A 14,471-nucleotide genomic window follows, 5' to 3' on the forward strand; every position below is an offset into this window, starting at 1 on the left:
TCTGGCTCTCTCTATCTCTCTACCTCTCTCACTCTCTCTATCTCTCTCTCTCTCTCTCACTCTCTCTCTCTCTCTCTCTCTCTCTCTCCATCTGTCTCTCTCCTTCTGGCTCTCTCTCTCTCTAGTGTCAATGTAATTAATAAATTGCATGATATTTGCTGGATAGTGTGGCCTGACCTTCAGTATTTATGACATTAGAATTATTTTAATCTATATTATATGATCTAGAAACTTCTATCTTGTAATGCATGGGTAGCTTTGCAAGATTGAAGATAAAAATGCTGGTGAAAATTGAAAATATAGGGTCCTATGCGCTTTGTAATGCTCAAGACTTGAATCTGATCCGCAATGGGGATTTTCCAAGTGGGAGCAGCGTTTCTTAAAAAGTGTTATGCAATATGCCAATGATAATGGGATTACTTGATATATATAATTTTTGTTAATATTTGCTAAGTAATTTATTTATAGATAAAATATGTGTGATATTCTATTGGCTGGTGTAAGTTTTATTTCTTGTGTTAGGTTATTGTATGGAAAAAATAGTAGTATGTAGCTAATAGCTATTATGTTGTTAGTATTGAAAATGTCTTCATTAGTTGTGGCCAACATACTCTCTTTCAATGTAACTTATGATTTGATTGTAAAGGCAATGTTTTTATGCGGTTTTATTACCAGTATGTTTTGTAGAGCATGAAATTAGTGAGTCATTTAAAGGATTAATGCCAGTAGAATATTATAGTTACAGTGATTATCGGAAGGGAGGCTAATGGTTTTTATATTTTTGATTCTCTCTATTCCACTTGAAGAGTGATAAAACTTGCTTTCATGAAACTGTATTGTATGTAAAAAATATTTGTTGCACTTTTTATTAACCAATAAAGCATACTGCTCCTCTAGAAGGCTGGGGTCTGAAATCTGTCCTTACCTTTTCATTTTATGCTGTGTAATGTGTTAGGCATTGTAGAATCACTGTAATACAGCAAAACATTAGATGAAGGTTGAGAGTAATTTGGCCCCTGACTTTTTAAGAGAGCATTTGTAATGGATCATGAGCCACCATTCATAAAGAAACTTTCTCAATATGTTTTATTGCATAAAATCATGTATAGTGATTGTTTCGCTGGTCATGTTAATTACTGAATTATTTCATGTCCATGGATTCAATTAAGGAATCATCTGATTTCAGTGGGGGGGGGGGGGGGCTGAATGTAGCCCTCTGGGAAGAAATACAATTTTAATTTTGTTTCAGCAATGTCAACTGTGAAATCTGTAAACTAATCTTAAATCCTGTATACTTTGTAGGATGGGATTGGAGAAGTGAAGCAAGCAAACAACAAGCTGCTGTACTGGGTGTCTTTCTTGAATGGAACCGGGAGAGTAATCCTCTTCACTGAAGATCTAGCTATTGCTACCAAAGCACAGCAGGTAGGTACTCCATATACAATAAATATTTTCTTATTGCTCATCAGGAATTGTTTTGGATGATTTGTTTGACAAATGAGACATCAAATACAATGCAAGAATTTTACTTCTGGTGATACATTTGATTGTGAAAGGAAAACGGTTAACTCGTTTGGCGCCATGTATTGTGGCATTGTGTCATTATTATTACTAAGTATTTGGCGTCACCTGTCGGTGGCAGGCGAAAATTGAACTGAATTACTGTTACACTCAGGTCTCTTGTCCAGGTAAAACAAATTGGGGGTGTGCAGGTGGACCACTGCACCAGGGTTTCCCCTACCCCAAAGGTGGTGACTCCTCTACACGGGGCCTCCATTTAACTTGCTATCCGAGGGACAGAGTGTTTTCCGTTGTAACATATCCCAAGTCTATTTAAGAGGGGAGTGCCTCGTTTTAACAAACATCATACACGTCTTGGTGCAAACACTCATTCACTTCCTCTAATTTTGATTTTCCCATGTAGGCTGCAGAGTTAGAACAGCCTGATTTGGAGTTGGTAGTCTCTCTTCCAGGCATTGGTCTTTCGCTTGTCAACAACATCTCTAGGACAGAGGTAGCCTATATTGGTCTCATCAGGTATGTTATTCTTGGAAAAATTTGCTGTATGAATTATAACCTTTCAATTTGATTTCTCCTAGTTATGGTTACAAGCAATACTGAGTGTTACATAATTTGTTGAGATCTATAATACATTGATTGATGTTACTAAGTGTCTCAACCATTGAAATGACCAAATATCATCACATGATGCCATTTTCCTGTTCAGAATTACCCCATCTTTTAAGGTGCATAGATTTGTATATTTTTACATTGATTAGTAGACAAAATATTGAGTCATTTGCCATCAGTCGAATTTTGAATTGACAATAATTAGATTGGCAGTTCATTTAACTTCCCCTTTGGGTCAATTTTCAGAACATTCCTTAGAAAAAAAATCACAGTGTCCTTGGTGCACTATAAACCAAAATTATGATTATTAAGGGATAAATATCCCAGCAAACAAAGAATTGAAGTTTTAATGATGAGTCTCTTGTCCCCGATTGACAGCTCCGGGATCATCTGGCAGAACAAGGTCCGTCGCCGATACAAGGATCTGAGCGTGAGGGAGATGAAGAGCTTAGAAGAAGGTTTTGTGAAGGCAGGATTAGATGCTAGTGATCAGAAGGATCTACCACCCAAAGTATACAAACTAGACCATGGCATGGAGGTAAGGAAGCCAGTAATGATTGAAGAGAAATCAAAGAGAGTTGAGAGATTGCAGGATCGGAATGCTATTATGAGAAATGATATTGTTCTTTTAGAGTGCTGTGATAATCACTAAATCGATTTGAAATGAATAGCAGGTTTTGATGAGAAGTATCTCTTGTGATGTTCTGTAAAATAAGTTCTAGTTTTGTGATCAATGTATAGCACATACATCAATGTGTAATTCAGAATCTTTGGTGCTTGCATGATCAGGGACTGTAAGGCTTGAAACAAGATATATTTTACTGTTTTCTAATCACAATTGAGGTACTCTTTCAACTTTATATCCATGAGAAGGATCATTCATTATATACCATTTCTTCTTTTTATGCCAATGTTTATAAATAACTTAGGGGAAAATAAAGAAGTTGCCAATCACAGGAAAGCAAGTTTTTCACCATGACAATGCAAAGTGAAATATTCCTAAATCAATCACCTTTTGTCTCTTTATCTCTGCCCAGGTTGACTATGGACGTATGCTGATGCTAGCTCCCAAAAAGCAGCAGCTGAGACGTACCTACCACTCCGGTATCTGGGCCCAGGTTCGTACCTCCAGCCATCAACTCCAGCTCCATCTCACCATCAACAGGCTCCAGGTGGATAATCAGATGCCTGCTGCTATCTTCCCCACCCCAGTGGTTCCTGTAGCCCTCCCCAAGACCGTGGCAGCTGAAAATGGTAGGTTAACTTTACACACATCAGGATTTTAAATGTTTGCTTGCATGTCAAGTTAATTCATGTCATGCTGATATTGTATGCTGAGAGCCATGTTATTTTGTAAACAGTCTCAACCCTTCTCACTCTCAGCATACAATACTGCATATCATTGTCTGTAATTTGTCTTTATATCTCCTCATTTGTATTCTCCAACAATAATGTACATTTTTATGTTGTTTGAATCAGCCACATTCCCTCATCACATTCATACTTACATGTAGATTGGAAGTGATCTTATTTGTATTTTCATTTCATTTCATTTAAAGTGTAACTGAATTGGTCTTGTGTTTGTTTTTCATTCAAACTGTTTCCCCCTTCTTATTTCTGGGCCATTCCAATAGATACGACAGATGACCCTTTTATGCACTGTGCTCATTTTTAATAGCTGCATGAACTTCTCTTTGGTGTAGTATTTTCAATTGACTTTTTACAAGATTTTGTCAAGATAAATGTTGTTTCTAAAGCAATATTGTGCATCCCAAACAAAATAAATCAATGTTTGCTCTTTATGATCTTCAGCACCCAAGCAGCTTCTAGAGTTCAGCATGATGGTGCGTTTCTCAGAGCACAGCTCGGTCAAACAGATCAAGTACCTCAAGCTCTTGGTCCAAGAGATGGCGGTCAAGCTAGACATGGGATTCCTGGCCAATGTAGCGGCCATCTTTCAGTCGGATGAGGAACTAGTCATTGATAGGGTCAGTAGAAAATGTCTTAACCACTGGATTACTGAGCCTGAGATAAATTGGGCAGGAGTTTATTGAACATGCTTGATAACCAATTTCGTAAAATCATATGCAACAAGTACAGACCTCAAAAATCAGTTTGTTTGACCATGCAATATGGTGCTGTATATATGGTGTATATACATAGTGTCAACTTGCATAGTTCTGGTCATGTTCTGTCAATTATACCTAGCAATTCAAAACTAGATAACCACCAGTTCAGCTTTTAGAACATTCTCTCATGATATGAAATATGATAATACTGAAAAGATGTGATATATCAACATGAAAATTATAAGAGCATCAGGAAGAAAATGTAAACATACTGATTCACTGAATCACACATTGCTAAGCAAGTGTTTAGTCGACTTCATGCAGTAAATAAGCAGTGGAGATATGTTGAAGAGTTAGTAGTTATACTACAAATACTCTTGCTCAATGTTGTCAACTATAAATCAGCCTTCACTAATTAATAGTTATATAATATTGACTGGCCTCGAGGGGTATATCAGAAATATTGACCAAGCTCAGATCATATTGCCCCGAGTCGAAAGACGAGGGCAATATGGTCTTAACGCGGTAAATATTTCTGATATCCCCCGAAAGTAAAGCCAGTCAATATTTTTATTGTTATCCAAATCAGACATCTAGAGCAAATACAGAAATCCACCATGACAATCTCAAAGAACTGAACAAGCTTTGTCAAACCAGCACTGTGCATCCAGTGCTTGATGAAATTTTCGATACACTGCAAACAGTGTGCATTTGGTGTGATTATTACGTCACAATAGAGTGCGCGCAAAGTGCGCAGGTTCTCGTATGCATAATAGATGCGCAATGAAAATGACAAAATACGGCGCGGTCAATACAAGATGCCCGGATGCGAGACCGTGGAAAATACAAAAGTATATTTTCACTCGTCTCTACACGCAAAGTCTATACGAGCAGGGAGACCAAGGAAAATACAAAGAATATACCCCTTCGTTCCCCCTGCTAGTGAAAACTAGGGCAATACGGTTTTGTAAATGACCAGCTCAGATGTCTGATATGGGTAATAATAGTCCTTATTGAAATAGTGGGTCTTTCAAGTTTGTATATTGGTGTAGTCCTTTCTTTGCAAACCTCAGAGCTCTACAACCCAATCTGTATAAACCCACTCACAAATCTACAGGTCGGTAATTAGCCTGTCCGCAAACCTTAATGCTGCACATAATCAATAATCATTATTTTGTTTCTTGTTATTTCTGCTCAGGTTGCTCTGCTAGAGTTGGATAAGGAGCTGGTACGATTAGAGTTAGCTGACGCTGAGTATGTCAAGGTGGCATTGGCTAAAGACTTCAACTTCTATGACTCCTTCCATCTCTCTCCACTCAAGGTATGTAGCATTTCACTGACAAATAATATATATATTTGATTCTCTAGCTGGTTTGGCAACTAACATTGTCCAATCCAGTATCGCAGTGTCAATGTCATATTCAGAAGATATGGTATTTGTTGATTTTGCTGTAGATATATATGTTTCATTTATATATGTCAGCAAACATTTGATTTGACTAATTGACAAAACGCTGTTTTTAATGATGGTTTGTGTGGACTTTGGTGCTATATGAAAGAATACAGTATTTGCAGCGAGTTCTCTCTCTCTCTCTCTTGCTCTCTTTCCTTTTCTCTTGTTATTTCTCTTTCCAATCAATGATCAGACTAAAGAATACTTTTGTATTTCTAATCTTGTCATAGATCCATGTGAGCTTCTCCCTATCTGAGACCGGTAAGGAGGACAAGTCTCTGCTGAGTGCTCGGGCCAACGCTCGTCAGAACGCCCTCAATCTCCTGCTGCAGAGTGTCGGGGTCACCTTGACCAATGTGGATGATGTCATCTTCAAGTGAGTATTATTAGGACCAGGGTGGTCTCCAAAGGTTATATGATTTAAATAATGATTTAGATTCTATAAAAAATGTAAACTGTGAAATTTAGAACACCAGACATCAAGTGAATATTCTTAGATTGTATTAGAGATGGCAAGGAAAACGGAACTGATTAATGTTGAGAAGCAGCCATTTATAAATGATTTTCAAGTAGTTCAAATGATTCGTTTGGATCTCTTCATTGGAATATAATTATATAAATTTTCTCATCAATCAGGCTTGGTTTCTTTGAGAGAGAGTACCAGTTCTACAGCCCAGAGCAGCTATCATCGGAGGTAATACGTCATTACTCCAACCAGGCCATCAAACAGCTCTATGTACTTGTGCTTGGTCTTGATGTGATTGGCAATCCATTTGGTTTTGTCAGGGGAGTAGGGACAGGTGTCAAGGATCTCTTCTATGAACCTTACCAGGTGAGTTATTCCGTTTTACTAACATTTATTTGATTTTCTTGCTATGCTTGTTTTTATTGTAAATGAGTATGTTTGGACATCATGGTCTCGTTGAACAAAACTTACCATTGATGGTAACTTTGGCATCAATGGTAACTACCATGGAAACCTTGATTTTGATTGGCTGTTGAGCCCTGTTACCATGGTAGTTGCCATTGATGGCAAAGTTACCATCAATGGTAAGTTTTATGCAACAAGCCGTGGTAATACAGTGAGTCTCACAATGTTCTCAGTGATGGGTTTTATCTCAAATGATATGAAGCCTTTTCCATAGATTCCTTTGTTCACAAGTTTTTGTCTTCAAATTATTAACTTGGTGACAACTGTCACAAGCCTCTTGATTAAGGCTCAGTTAGGTTTTAGACAACTTTTCTGTTCATAAAAATGTCTGTTTTATAATCCTTTTACAGCTCAAGTGAATTTGCATTAATTATGGATGTTAACTATGATGCTGAATCATTGATGAACGATGTAACTGAACAATCTCTTTTTATTTTTTTATCAGGGTATCGTGCAAGGTCCAGAGGAGTTTGCTGAGGGGGTAGCTCTAGGCATGAGGAGTCTCTTTGGTCATGCAGTTGGTATGTACAACGTGTTTCAATTAATCAAGGAAATCATTTTCTACTGGACGAATGAATCAGCCTTTGACCTTAAAATTGGCAACACTGAATTTTTCTTTTCCACTGTTCACAATTTTTCTGATAAAAATGATATGAATGTATTTGGGATTCAAATAATCTATTTTGTTCTTTCCTAGAAATATGTAATTCTACAAACAATATTCTACTGTGCAGTAACATGAACAGAACTAATGCATTGATTTTGCTCTTTATGCTCAGTAATTGTAAAGATGTGTGAACCCAAGCACAAAAACTGGTTCCTTTTAATGGAATACAACTACTGTTATCGCCTTTCAGTGATATGACACAGTATGTGTTTTATTTGATTGTAGGTGGAGCAGCAGGGGCTGTATCTCGCATCACAGGAACACTGGGGAAAGGACTGGCAGCACTCACCATGGATGAAGACTACAAGCGTAAGAGACAACAAGCTATCAACCAAAGACCTGCTACATTCCAAGAGGGTCTAGCCAGAGGTGGCAAGGGGCTAGTTATGGTAAGTAGGAGTACACAGTAGGAGGGCTGGGTCAGGAGTACCACCAAAAAAAAAATCGAAAAATGAAGAAAAAAAAAATGAAAAAAAAGAAGATGAAAAAGAAATGAAAATGAAAAAAGAGAGAGAAGTTATAAATGTTTGCCAGGGAGGCACATACACACATGTACAAATTACTGCACATTTTTTCTTATGTGTAGTAAACATGCCAGATTTGATTTGATCTAACTGTTGCTGTAGGCTTTCTGTGCCGCCCCTTCCTCCTTACCAATATGCTCCTTGAATGATTTGAATGATAAAATAAAGTATGTAATGGAAATGAATCTAAGATGATGATTTGTGTACAAAATTGTTATGTACATGTATGTGATATCAAGGACTATTTTGTGTCTTGGTGTTATTTAACAGGGTTTCTATGAAGGTGTGAGTGGTGTGGTGAAGAATCCATTTGAAGGGGCCAAGAAGGAAGGTGCGAAGGGCTTCTTCAAGGGTGTAGGCAAGGGTCTAGCTGGGGTAGTAGCCAAGCCTACTGGAGGTATCATTGACTTTGCCAGCGGTACCTTTGAAGGTATCAGAAGGTAAGATCTGGTAGGAAATTGAGTTTTCAATCTCTGCATAAACAGTGTATGTTTTTTAGTGACTTTCCTAATAAAGATTTGCAGTACAGTAAAAAAAAACATATATATTAAAAAAGTAAGTGTAAATAATGTTATTGGCCTGAGATTTATAAAAACATATGTTTACCTTTCATTTTCATTATTTCAACGATAGCTATTTGATCTATTTTGATCAATCCATGTTTTAAGAAATGAATATGATTAGAAATCAAACAAAATCAATCTTTTGAATAAGCTCAATGATATTCAGTGCAATCAGTGACTTTCAGAAGGTTAAGAAACAAACCACAATAATAATTATCTTTGTCTGCAGGGTTGTAGAATCCGAGGTAGAGATCCACAAGCTGCGTGAGCCTCGCTACATCGGTGCTGACGGTATCATCAGGGCGTACAACAAGTCTATGGCTCTGGGCAACTCTCTCCTTCTACAGGTGGACAAAGGGAAGTATGCTCACACAGAGGACTATGTTGCTCACATGCAGGTCACCGCAGACAAGAAGAACTACATCCTAGCTACAGACAAGTAAGCTAGGTTATCTTTCAAAGTGAAAAAAAACATTGATGTAGACTCAAGAGATCTTGTCTAAAAAAAAAATGTTTTCTTCCTCATTTTAAATTTTGGCACAGGAATTCTGGTTTTGAGGCAATGGTATCATATCAGAGTATTCTACTTCACATTTTTTGTTTTATGCATTGGTAATGATGAACCTTGCTTAGAACGAACCTCCATTATGTGTTAATAAGCAATAGTTCTGGATTACATCCTCTGAAATTGACAACTTGAATGTTTAACAAGATTGTCCTTTCAAACGTATTTGTGAAGTTCATCAGTTTGCCTCATTTCCATCATTTCATGAATTACTTCAGAAAAGCTAGAAATAAAATACTGGTATTATGTATTTGGCATCACCTGTGCCTGGGAGGCGAAAAAAGCAAAGTGAAACTCTGTAACCCTCAGGTCTCTCCTCCCGGTTTAACTGATTGGTATAATTAAGTTGTGTGGACTTAATCATACTAGAACTTCTTTACATTGTCATTTGCCTCCTGCTTCACTTCATTCAAACCTATACTTTTGTAGTTCTAGCAATCAAATGAGGACCAAAAGGTTCGAGATTTGAGCATACCTCATCTTAGCATACAAGATAGTAACACTGTTCGGTTAACATAACCTCTATATGTTCACCAACCAGAGTTATTCCATACTGAATAGTCCAATCAGCAGCGATCTGTCTTGTTTGGTTGCCATGGTTTAGTATCAATGATTCTGTTACATCTTCTTGTTTTTGTTAGACGTGTGATCTACACATCTCGTGGAGAAATGCTTGGCCAGTGGGACGTCGATTTTGAATTCATGTACATCAACCTCAAGGAACTACCCAAAGTCACTGAAAAGGGTATTCTCATTGAACCAAAGGTACGTCAAGTCAAGTCATTCATGCAAACTGCACAAGGGTCTAAAAGTACCATTAACGTTTATGGCATGTATAGTTTGACATCAAAGCCACCATTACAGTATTATGTGAAAAAATATGTTGAAAACGTACTTCTATGTTGTTACAGATTTTGACAACTTTAATGATTTTATTTTAAGTGGTTCTTCAAGTTTTAGTTTTTATTTCTTGAATGTTTTTGAGATATGTATGCTTATGAGAAGTCAATCTGTTACACATGGGTTGAGACAGTATTAGATGTAATGGCTCAAATTATCTTTTTAATATACTAGTATTTATTAAATCAGTGGCTTGAACTCTTAACCCGGTAAAGCCCCAGTCCCATATAAAGCCGGACCAGCACGGACGAGCACGGACCACTCCGGACCATCCCGGACCATGGTCTGGGGTGATCCGGGATGGTCCGGGATGTTTTGTTCAAAAAAAGTGTGATGCTTTTAAGCTACAGTCCCATATATGTCCCGGACCCCATCCGGGGTGATCCGGGATTCGGTCCGTGTCGACACCGTGTTGGCACCGGGGTGGTCCTGGATGGTCCTGGATGGTCCTGGATGGTCCTGGGCGGTCAATAACTCACTCCCGGACTGCCACGGATCAACACGGACCGCCCCGGCGCCACTACGGATGACCCCGGACCCAGCACGGTGGCTACACGGATCACCCCGGATCAAACTATTGTCCCGGACCGTCCCGGACCACCCCGGCAGTTTTTGACCGTCAAAAACATCCGGGGTCGACTCCCGGACCGCCCAGGACCATCCAGGACCATCCAGGACCATCCAGGACCATCCAGGACCACCCCGGTGCCAACACGGTGTCAACACGGACCGAATCCCGGATCACCCCGGATGGGGTCCGGGATGGTCAGGGACGGTCCGGGACGTATATGGGACTGTAGCTTTATTGGAAGTCCTTGGGAAGCAACAACTCTGTAATGGAGCTCCCATTGGTATATCTTATCTTTTCAAAAGAATAAAAGTTGTTTCGGGGGCCAGATAGCGTTTAAAGGTATTCAATCAATGAAAATTTCTAACAAAGATATATACCAGTATACTCTTTATATCTGTACACATGAGTATAGTTGGTAGTTGGTTTGGTAGAGGCTTAGGAAGTCTGATTAGACTACCGGTATGCTCATTATGTAATTATGTAATTAGTTTATTTCTATATATATATTTTTTTTTTGCTTTTAGGAGAAGGAAGCACCTAAAAAGGGTCCACTTGGTCGAGGGTTTGGACGAGGCTTAGGAAGTCTGCTCAAGGGCAAACAAGGATCTGGCAAGATGGTTCACATCCTAGATCAGAAGACTGCTGAGGTATGTATCTATCGCTACAAGTGAACTATTACGCTATCAAAACTTCTTTTTCTTTTTTTTCATATTACTGCTATTATTGTGCTATTAGAATGAAATGTGTTAATGAAAAATGTCAGCAAATGCTTCCTTGAGACACACTAAAACAAAAACATCAGCCAGTATTTCTCAAGCAAGAATATGGTACCTTAAATTTACTGTGGAAAATGGAAATTTATATACATTCACGTAAATATTTGTTGTATGTAGTAAGGAAATCAAGAAGAGATAGAATGTCATCTTTGGCTAATAAACAAATGCTATGTTGTTCTGTAATCTCATTGCTCTTACCCTTAATCTATATCAGGGCAAAATGAAACTAATGAGAAGTATCTCTCTCTCTTTTTATTTATTTTTAAAATATGTGTACAGGTGTTTGTATCCAAGCTTCATTTTGCCATAGCAAAGGCAACCAACGCGGTATGAGCTACCAAGTCCAGTCAGCCCATAGGGAGTGAGTGTACAGCAAGCTCTATATTTTGCACCTACAATATTATCATGAGTACATGCTAAGTGGTATGTTTTGTTACTGTTTGGATAGCTTAACATGTACATACCTGTAGTTCTTTCATAATTGATGTTTTTGTTAGTATGTAAGGTTTAGTGGTTAGTCGTTATATAATTTTGATTTCTCATGCAATTAGTAATGTACTATATTTGACCACTGTGATTGCCTAATTCTTAAAATAAAGGCTTATAATCTGAGTTGTAAAGCAAGAGAAAGAAAGGGTGTTTTGTGTCCCAGTCAGTTAGACTGCAATTATTTTATTCCAGACTTCTACATTTTATTTTTCCTTTTTTCTTCTGTGCTCATTAATGCTTGCCACATTGTGTACCAATTTCTAGCATACTAGCTGGTGAAATGGAAAATAGGTAGTACATTGCTTTTGTCTACCATGTGTTGAGGCTTGCATTTGATTTGAAGGAATGATAGTTTAATGTGAAGATACTTTCAATGGCTTCGAATGTAATTGAGAGTCGGGTTGTATTGTAACCTTGGACTGCAAGGTACCCTGTATTTACACGATGGTATTTGATAATGTTTCTGAATTTTAGAACGAGTCCTATGTCTCTCATGGTGGTTTCATCTTTTATAATTAATTTCAGTGATTTTTCTTTTCCTGAGTTCTTGCCTTCCAAATATTTTATTACCTGTGACAAAGTACTGAAAGTACTCATTATAGAGAAATTATTTTGCAATTCTAACAATGGTTCTGAAATTTTGGTAACAAATATATGAGAGATAATCAGAGAAGTCCCATAAATAGGCAATATTATCGGAGTTGAAATTGGCATATGATGCCATCATGAGATGTTATAATTTTAGAAAGTTTGAAACAATAACAAAAATTAAAATCTGTTTGAGGCTGAAACTCAAAACTCAACAGTACTAACAACTATAAAATGGTACAATATTCCACTTTCAAAGTGAATGGCTATTTTTTTTTACTTTAACAAAAGGGTGTGAGAATAACTCATGAATGACATGTGTATGATTAAAGATGATGGATCAATTTGTGAATATATAATTCTCTTACTATGTACAGTCAGTCATGTATCCTCATTAATTTAGTAAGGATTAAGTAAGTGTGATATAACAATGATGTTCCTCTGCTGAAAATGTAATGTATAAGGGAAAGGTGTACCGTAATTGATTTCATCTGTCTAACACTAATCTGTAAATTCTTCAGTTTAAACACTTTAGAAATGTGTACCAGTAGATGGAATGTGCACACAAAAATGATACTGTATGTAAAATGTAGTGAACAGATCGAAGAATTGAAGGGAAAAAAAACATTTCCCTCCCTTTCTCTTCTGTTTTGATTCATGTACAGATTTGTATGAGGGCACAACACGATCCCAAAATTTACTTTGGCATATTGTTAGCTTGCTTCTTTTAAAATTGTAAAATTTGTTTTCTTTCTGCTCGTAATACTAGGTGTAATATTTGTATGTCTTTTGTATCATGAATGGTCATGATCATGTTTTTGTTTTTCATTTTGTTTAAATATGAATTGTGATCATTTGTTTTATGTTTTCTCTGAAATATTTGTTTGTTCTTGACCAACTTTTTAGGATTAGATCATTAAATTTTTCTCAGCATATTCAATATGAAATTCTTCATCATCTGATATAATCAATTTCTTACAGCACTTTTCAAAAGGCTCTATAATCAGCCCTGTAAATAAGAAAGGGTACTGTATGAATGGGTATAATCTTGGAAGTGTAAAAGTGGATGTGCAATAATGTTGCATCCAGGAAATACTAAGAGATGTTAAAGGTATAATAGTTATAATTTTGAATGCACAACATACTAATCCACTTTGTGCAACATAATGAATGGCATTTTTGCATTCATAAATACATTGATATATTCACAATTCACATTTAATAATTTCATCATATAGGTTTAAGGAATGTAAGGAACCAAATCTAGAATTGCATTTAGTATCAGTGATTCTGATTTCTAATACATTCCTAATTTTAAGTAAATTTGATTTCATATGATTGTTAATAGAACACAATTTTGCTGTAAGCTGGCAATTAAAAATAATGACATTTTGTATATCTTGTTTAAAGACAGTCAAGTTCAAAGGACTTGCTATAAAGCAATTTGAATATAATGGAAAGGTGGGATAAATGAGGTGTTGCAGTGATGTGCAATTTTTTAAATTTGAAATTGCTGTTGTTTTATTTTGTAAAGTAAGTTTATTTGCAAACTCCTGAAATGTATTTTCACTATGAAAGACATTGTATGGGGTTGGAAAGGTTGATAAGGTGGGACAAAAATGATGTGATTGATCCCAAACCCTGAAACTTTCATGCTAGAAGTTACATTTAATGTTCGCTGTTAGGATTTACTATTCGTTGCGGTGATTAATATCTTTTGTTGTCGATTTGCGCAAGTCTAATGGATGGCATTCTTTCTTGAAATAGAATTCAAAGATAAAGGTTTTTATTCCTGTAGGAATTTCAAAAGGAGAACGGTGTATTTAAAGGAGAAAATAAAAAGGCTAGCTGAATAGGGAACCCTAATGTCTTTTGTCTCTTAAAGCTTTTTACTGGCATGTGTGATTATCGATTTGGTTTAGGACGGACTAAATCGATGCACCAAGAGAAAAGCATTTTCAAAATACCATGATCTATTCTTGAATGACACTGTTATTTCAAGTAATGAATAGATGCACTGTTCTTATTGCTTTTCAATGGGGAAGAGAATTTCAGTAAAAACAAAGGAATATGTATGTCATTTCAATTTTCAGAGGAAAATAAAACATTGCACATGTATTGATGAATTCAAATGAATGTTGTCATTGTCCAGTTGTTTGTTCATGTTTTCATGTTGGATGGAAAGATTGAAAGAGAGAAGCTCTAGTCAGAAAGAAGTGTTTTCATTTCATTTGTAATTAATTTT

At 36.7% G+C, this 14,471-nt stretch overlaps 1 protein-coding gene across 7 annotated transcripts in view; it reads left to right on the forward strand.

Annotated features, from left to right (window-relative positions):
* The window catches only part of LOC575234 (vacuolar protein sorting-associated protein 13C), an 86,871-nt gene extending 72,513 nt beyond the window's left edge, over nt 1-14,358 (forward strand). For all 7 annotated transcript variants that reach the window (XM_030973326.1, XM_030973329.1, XM_030973328.1 and 4 more), the window contains 15 exons: nt 1,303-1,425; nt 1,925-2,037; nt 2,509-2,668; nt 3,168-3,384; nt 3,943-4,118; nt 5,398-5,520; nt 5,883-6,028; nt 6,289-6,484; nt 7,029-7,104; nt 7,476-7,639; nt 8,045-8,214; nt 8,567-8,776; nt 9,544-9,667; nt 10,898-11,020; nt 11,429-14,358. In XM_030973326.1, the coding sequence (XP_030829186.1) occupies nt 1,303-1,425; nt 1,925-2,037; nt 2,509-2,668; nt 3,168-3,384; nt 3,943-4,118; nt 5,398-5,520; nt 5,883-6,028; nt 6,289-6,484; nt 7,029-7,104; nt 7,476-7,639; nt 8,045-8,214; nt 8,567-8,776; nt 9,544-9,667; nt 10,898-11,020; nt 11,429-11,482 (2,175 nt within the window). In that variant the 3' untranslated portion in view covers nt 11,483-14,358. The remainder of the gene's footprint in view (nt 1-1,302; nt 1,426-1,924; nt 2,038-2,508; nt 2,669-3,167; nt 3,385-3,942; nt 4,119-5,397; nt 5,521-5,882; nt 6,029-6,288; nt 6,485-7,028; nt 7,105-7,475; nt 7,640-8,044; nt 8,215-8,566; nt 8,777-9,543; nt 9,668-10,897; nt 11,021-11,428) is intronic.
* Nucleotides 14,359-14,471: the final 113 nt, after the last annotated feature.

This window comes from Strongylocentrotus purpuratus, unplaced genomic scaffold (genome assembly GCF_000002235.5).
Source record: "Strongylocentrotus purpuratus isolate Spur 01 unplaced genomic scaffold, Spur_5.0 spur5_scaffold_6, whole genome shotgun sequence".
In the NCBI taxonomy this organism is placed as follows: Eukaryota; Metazoa; Echinodermata; class Echinoidea; order Camarodonta; family Strongylocentrotidae; genus Strongylocentrotus; species Strongylocentrotus purpuratus.